This window comes from Lactuca saligna, chromosome 2, assembly GCF_052625555.1.
Source record: "Lactuca saligna cultivar CGN05327 chromosome 2, ASM5262555v1, whole genome shotgun sequence".
NCBI classification, from domain to species: domain Eukaryota; kingdom Viridiplantae; phylum Streptophyta; class Magnoliopsida; order Asterales; family Asteraceae; genus Lactuca; species Lactuca saligna.
Window position 1 is genome coordinate 61,999,760 of NC_136418.1, and position 7,782 is coordinate 62,007,541.

General features: G+C 34.4%; 1 protein-coding gene across 1 annotated transcript; it reads right to left on the reverse strand.

Annotated features, from left to right (window-relative positions):
* Nucleotides 1-216: 216 nt before the first annotated feature.
* Nucleotides 217-7,333, reverse strand: LOC145029775 (uncharacterized). Its single transcript, XM_078978240.1, has 11 exons — nucleotides 7,313-7,333; nucleotides 7,011-7,215; nucleotides 6,749-6,842; nucleotides 6,549-6,691; nucleotides 6,391-6,475; nucleotides 1,549-1,684; nucleotides 1,273-1,392; nucleotides 763-852; nucleotides 671-685; nucleotides 514-582; nucleotides 217-441 (listed from the first exon to the last, which is right to left on the reverse strand). Exons 1-11 carry the CDS (start codon nucleotides 7,331-7,333, stop codon nucleotides 217-219), a joined length of 1,203 nt encoding a protein of 400 aa, XP_078834366.1.
* Between the last annotated feature and the right edge of the window lie 449 nt (nucleotides 7,334-7,782).

A 7,782-nucleotide genomic window follows, 5' to 3' on the forward strand; every position in this document is an offset into this window, starting at 1 on the left:
AAATAAGTTGTACGAAAAACAAAATAACATAGAAATCGACCTTATAGGACTGAAAAAAAAAACCCAATGTACTTTGAAGAAACAAATATGACAACGATGAAGTCCCAAAAAAAACATTCAAAACCAAGAAAGTTAAAAACGAAAACGGATTAGTAGTCTATGATGCGGAAACAAAATTAACCACGAACTAAGATTGTTTGTAGATATAAAATGAATTTACTTTTCTTTCTTGGGTACTAAAAGAGGAATTGGTTGTTCATCTGATGATGACAATCGAGGTGTTTTAGAAGTAGACAAATTCTCCATTTCATCAAGATCTATACATGTAGCAAGGTTTCTTTTCAACTGAATTGGTGTAGAAATCAACTTTATAGGACTTGTTGTAGTTGACTTGTCCCTAGCATACGGTGTTAAATTTTTACCTGTCTGTGAAAAAGAATCCTAGAAAAATATTTAGTTAGTTGTTATAAATTAAAGCAAAATATTTGAGAATTACATTTTAAAAACTACAACCTTGACAACTTTGGTCTCATGAGAACCAATATTTGAAGAACCAATCACGAATGAATTAGAATTAGCAAGCTACATCATAAGATCAAAAGAAAATGTTATTGAGTCAGATATTGTTGGGTCAATTTGGTAAAAACAAAATATAATTGTTGAAAAAAACCTGTGGAATAAGATTCTTTTTTTCCATTCATCAATTATGTAAGCATTATCGATTAATCTTTATATCCCATAAATATTACTTTTATTGTTGACATTGTAACTTGTGATATCAATCTTAATCGCCAACTTTTTGTCCAACACAACTTTCAACTCCATTGGATACAATTCCAAACTGTGGACGCGCTAAAATATAAATAAATATCGTTAGAAAATTTGTATGTAAAATATATAAGGCCAAGTTTTAGGCCAACACAACTGTAAACACCTTTTGAAACAAATCTAAACTGATGCCAAGTTAAAATATAAAATAATACCTTTTTGTATATATTATACAACTCTTTAGCTGTGTATTTGAACAACTTCTTTGCTTCTTGGTCAAATAAGGTTAAAGTCAAGGTTCCTCTGTTATCTTGAACCCGAAGTGGAATTTTAAATCTAAATAAAGTATAAAATTATATTATAGTACACAATTATGATAAACATATATTATTATTATATAAAATAATATGTAATACATTGGAATAACTAAAATTTTGTTTTTTTGCATTTAGGATTAGCACATTCATAAGTAACGATTTCGGCCACTTCATGAAAACCATCAACCTTATCAGTTGAAGACTCTTTTTCTTTTGCTGACTTTTTGTAGTTGCTACAAGCAAGGTAATACCAACATATATTTTGACGTATTCCCTTAAGAGTACCAACAATAATGACCATTTTTTCCTGGAAATTAAAATAATGTTCAATGTTAATAAATGTTATTTTTGTGAAAGTGTATTTTAGTTTAGTTATAACAATATTCTCTGTTAGTGAAAAAACTTTTAAAATCTAAAAATAGAAGTGCATTAAACTAACAACTTTAAAATTAATGTAAAGTACATCCAAAGGTTCAAACACATCTTCAATGTTAGAAAACAAATTATTTTTCAGAAAGCCATCGTGTTTTGTGTCTTGTTTTGATGCAATTATCTTAATTCCACTTGATGACAGTTGTTGTCCACTTTCAGAGACCAATCTATTCATTTACAACAAAGAAATGAATTAAATTTATTATAGTATGAAATAAATAATTATGATAATACAAAGGAAATTATAAATGAAAATTGTAACACCCCGATATTCAGGTATATCTCTTTAATCCTTCTTGTTTTACCAAGTTCTCAAAATTAGCCTAAAGTAGAAAAATGGTGACAAGTGGATACATTGGGTGTACTGAAGGGTACGCTGCGTGTACCCATGGGTGTGCCTTTGACGCGGACTCAACCCAACACATGGGGTGTACCAAGGTGTACACTGGGCGTACTGGGCCTAGACTCAAAACCCTAAATGAGACATGAGCCCTATAAAAGGAATGTTATGGCCTCCATCACTACCACCATTTTCCAGTGAGGGAAACCCTAAGAGAGCTAAACCTTCGTTCTAAGCTTGTGTGTGTATGTCACACCCCGAAAACCAAAGGCGGAAACATTTCCGGGGCAGACTCCATGTTGAGTATCAAACCAATGCACATAGTGAGCAAAGTAGACAACCATTACATTACATATATAAAAGTTTACATTTGTTTCAAAAGTAAATTGTACAAGTGTGATACATAACATATATGAACAAAATGAGACGAGTCTTCTACGCACTTCGTCTTCACCAAAAGTGATCGTCGGGTACCTGTCTAATGCGGACCTGAGAATACCAGCGGTTTGAAAATCAGCATAAAGCTGGTGAGTTCATAAGCGGTTAGTTTTCTGAAAGTTTTACGAGTTCCTTTGGTTTCCTGAAAAAGCGGTTATCCAAGAAAATCCCATATTTTCTTAAAAGTAATGTTTACCAAATCCAAATTGTAATGTAAAAGATGTACACTGAAATCGTAATTGTTCTCGTGAATTGTAAAGTTTAGTTATCTAACCTGTTATGCTTTTCTGGTTACGTACTACTGTTACTCAGGAAAATCCTATATTTTCCTACATGTGTGTGTACTATTACCGATTCTGTGTGTGCGAACTGTTACCGATTCCGATTATGTTCAATGTTATCCCCAGGAAAACCCCATGTTTTCCTGAATTTGTGGGTGTGTGAGCTGTTACCGATTCCAATTATGTTCAATGTTATCCCCAGGAAAACCCCATGTCTTCCTGAATGTGTAGGTGTGTGAACTGTTACCGATTCTGATTATCCTTAAATGTACATTAGTTTTATTACGTACATAAAACTAATAAATAAGTGTAAAGTGTTAATAATCTTGATTGTGAGTCCTTAACCATACTTCAGACTAGATATGACTCGGGCTAGGGCCAGTATCCTTTTTATGACTTTCATCACCCTTGAACCTTTCGATTCGACTGTAGCTAGCAGCCAGGTGCGGGATTGTCAGTCCCGTATAGATCTATACACTCAAGCCACACTCTCCTACGTTCGGAGATTCTGGTTACAGGGGTAGTCCTCCACTCTCTCGTGCCAAGGAAGTGTTACAGAGGACGTGTCTCCAATCTTTAAGATTTCCCTTTACTTCTCGTGCCTAGGGAAGTAGTATCTATGACTATCTAAGTTCTAACGGATCATGTCCTTTACACTCGAGCCTAGGTGTTTTATTAAGGACATTACAAATGTTTTATGTTTTCTAATGGTGTATGTCCTTTACACTCGCGCCTAGGGTGTTTTATTAAGGACATTACAAATGTTTTATGTTTTCTGCTGTCTGTGGAGTGTTCACCGAGGACAAAACCATGTTTAAATGTTATGCTTTTAACTGCTATACTGTGGGAAAACATTTGTGAAAATATAAATATAACAATTTATAATGTGTTTCACAAATAAAATGATAATGTGTTCTGTAGGTTCAAACAGTTGTTTATTTCGACTGTTAGTTTCAAAAGCATATATATGAAACACAACGTATGTAAAACAAGTTTTTGAGTACAAGTATTTCTTGTACTTTTGCTTGTATTCCCCCCTGAAAACATTTAAAAACCATTGAAAAAGGGTAGGGGTACGAACTCACCGGTTGAAGAGCGCGTCGGTTTGGATCCTAAACGTTGGTTCTGGGTTTACAAACGCACAAGATTCCTATGTAATACGAAATGGTATACAAATATATCTAATTAGATTTTTAAACCCTAATTAGATAGGATATTGCACTCCAATGAGCGAAAACACTTCAAAACAAGTGTTTGGAGTGACCCGGGTGACATCTACGGACGTGTATTGATGCGTGGGACTTGGGAATTGAGTTTACTCTTCAAGAGTAGAGCTTATAGGGAGTTTACTACCCTAAACACCTCATCCATATGAGTTCACATCCGTGAACTCATGGAGGTTGATTTTGGGTGCAAAATGGCTCCATAACACTCGGGAATAATTGCTAGACTTGGGTTTTTGGCTTTGGAATGGATTATAACACACATAGGGACGATTTATTGGAGTTTACGGCTGTAAAATGGATTTTACGGCTGTAAACTCCCCCTCACTTCAAATCCTTAATGTTTTGGTCCTTAAACAATCACATATGATTCTAATGATTTTTCCCAAGCCTTGTATGAATTTTTAAGGGACTTTTGGCATACTTTTAGGAGTTTACGGGCCATGAACACCCTCATGGCCATCAACTCTTATGAAAGGGTGATTTTATATGTTTTAAGGTCCAATACTTGTTTGTAAACAATTCTAGAATTTATCCCAAGGCTTTAGGTGTGTTAAAGTGGCATTTTAACACATTTAGAGGAGTTTACTCTCCAAGAACAATGAGTTTACGGTGCAAATATGTTCTTGGGCAGTGAACTCAAGTTTACTCCTCTAAATTGATGTTCAAGGTGTTCCAAGGCCAATTCGATAATTCTACAAGTCGTATCTAAGCCTTGTTGGTGTTTTGGAAGGGTTTAAGGGCATAAAAACCCCATTTATATGAGTTTACAGCCCAAGTATGTTCTTGGGAAGTAAACTCATGTTTACTCTTCAAAATCCATGTTAAAGGCATTCTAAGTCCAGTCCATTAAGCCGTTAAGCCATATCTAAGCTCCAAAGGTCGATTGGAAGGGTTTTTGGGCTCCAAAACCCATTTTATATGAGTTCACGGCCTAGGACTGTTCCAGGGCTGTAAAATCATGAATGTGGTCCTATTCCATGATTTGAACTCGAATTTGAAGGCTAGAGGGGATGCATAACAAGCTAGGGAAGGTACCTTGGTGATTAGAAGCCTTAAATTTGAGATTTGGACCCTTAAACTTGGATTTAGGAGAGAGGTTAGAGGGAGAGTAGAGAGAGGAAGCAAAAGCTTCAAATGAATGTTTAAACACATTTAAATAGGTCCCAAAACTTGGACACAGTGGAATTCTACCCGATACCAGCATTAAACGGGGCTTTTGGTCGCACCCGATTAAGTTGCCGTTACTCGGCGGAGACGTTTTTAAAATTTCTAAAATAAACATTTTGGGCTAATTTTGTGAGTTCTTAATGGGTTTGTACACTCATTAGTATTAAATAAACATATAAGTTTAAATAATTTAGCCCAAAAATGAAATCGGAATGAATCGATAAACGGCGAGTTTTACGGGTAGAACGGGTTTTCGGCGATGGAAAATTTTCGGGTTGTTACAGTGTGTGTGTTTTGGGCTTGAAAGTGGCATTATGTGCTTGTGAAGAAGAAGAGAAGATCTTGAAGAGGAAGGTTTGGAGTCCAGACTTCTAGATCTGAGCTAAACAGAGTGGCGAACTTCTTACAGAGGTAAAATGCTTCAAACTTTACCACTCTTTTATTATGAGCATCATATAGTAGCATTTTTAGGGTTTAAGTCCCAAAGGTGGAGACTTTTTGAGCAAAGGGACTCCATGGGCCTGGATCTACCCCATTTCAGAGTATATTGTGTTATAAATCCATAAAAATCCAATCTTGGATGTTAAGATTAAGTCATGCATGAGATTAGGGATTAATGGGGAAAGAGGTGATGTGTTTGAAGTGATTGGTGACCTTTACATCCATGCAAACCGGAAGAGGGAGATTGAGCCAACAATTGGACATTTGGACCATTAGAGGGGTAAAATGGTCTTTTTCCCTTCTGAGACATTATAGGGAGGGATTAGTCTAGCCTTTAAGAATCCTTGTTAATTAGAGGTAAATTACTTTATGTGATTTGGTGGATGCTAGATCAGTATTTCGAGTTCGAGACTTTCCAAGATTACCCGAGCTGAGTCTTCTCATTGTACTTTACCTGGAGTGGTATCTATGTGCAGACCGGATGGTTTTATGTGTATGTGTATGTTTGAAATTTATGTGTAATATGTACGCTATGTGTTATATATAGACCGGTCCAGAGGGTCCAATGACTCATGAGGCCAGAGGGTCCTCGATCAGACCGGGCCGGAGGGTCCAACGAGCTAGACCGGAATGGAGGGTCCAACGAGCTACGGGACTGGAGGGTCCCGATGACACACACTGACCGGAGGGTCATACCGAGTTATAGCCTCTAGTGACTTATGTGTTGTATGTGGTATTTTGGGGAACTCACTAAGCATTTAAGCTTACCGTGCTATGTGTTATGTGTTTCAGGTACTAGCAAGGAACGCGGGAAGGCGCCGACATGATCTGTACACACTGGTGGAGTTTTATGTATTGCGATTCTAGGATGTGTTTTACTGAATTAACATTTGATTCATTTGAGTTGTGAATGTTTTATGAGTTATATTATGTTTGAAAATGAAAAATTGTTTTGAAAAATCATGTCATTACAAAAATACTTGTTTTTGTAGATTGTAATTTCATCGATATCATTGTTTATGAACAACCCACTAACATCAAAGTAGGTGGATGAAAAAGGACGACCTGCAAAAATAAATTTGATTATTCTATTATATATATAAATTTTAGTAAATGGTTGTTAAAAATAATTACAAACCATTAATAAACTTCACTTTGGCAAATTGAACAATAACAACAACTGGAGCAATGCTGTTATTGTTAACAAGAAAACCATGCATGTAGTATGCATTATGACCCCACAAGGTTATCTTACGCTTAGTATCCATGAAACAATAAACACTTAATGTAGATAATATAAAAGAAACTATATAATTTTTTTGTAATAATGGTGAATACTCTCTATCTTGAAGATGCAAGAGCATCTTGTGTTTTAATTTATCTTGGTCCGAGGTATCGATATGCCCGTATTCAAAAATGTGACCAATAATATCTACCAAAGTAAGAAAATATAATTTAATAAAAAAAATATCAATTTGTAATCAAAAGAAAGAATTTAAGATGTCATATAACAAAAGTTAATATTAAATGAACCAAACAAAAGAGTTTGACTCCAGGATGTTGTAAGAAACAATCATATTGAAGTCAACAAAATGAAAACCATGTGCAGATCCATAAAAGTTTTCACAATCTTTCACAGTTGTATCATGATAATAATTAAGTTTTGTTTCTGGATCAACAAACTTAAATTTTGAAGTATTTGGTGCGACGTTAGGTTTCTTGACGTATATTGAACTATCCTCTTTTAAATAGCGCTTGAATTTAGGAAACCATTTCTTCAGACACGATGCATGAATTTTCATTCCCTAAAAAAAGTTAAATAACAAATATTTAAATATAAAAGCTTATGAATATGAATAATTTTTTTTATAAAAGTAATAATTGAATATATCCATATTATACGTCCTCATACATCAGAATCATTTCTATCGAGTATGTGTCGGTTGCATCAAATTTTGACTTTTGAGTCCAAAGACGTATGATCCGAACTTTAATTGTGAAATCATTCTTGATTGAGTCAATTTCCTTTATAGGAGTAATATGTTCCATTGTATCCTGCAAGTTAAAAAAAATAATGTTTACATTATATCAGACAATTATAATGAACAAAAAAAAAATCAAATAGCCAAAAAGAAAGTACATTACTATTTAATTGAAACTTATAATCAAAAAAAAAAATTTAAAATTATATATATAAAAAAGCAAACAGGAAAAAAGAAACAGCAATGAACGGAAAATAGTAAAAATGCATACATCAAACAAAAATGTAGTACGTCACTATTTAATTGATTTTGATGGATACAAAGACCCATTGTTATCATGTGTTTAAGTTAATAAGGGGTAAATAAGGGGAAATAGTAAATTGAACTTTA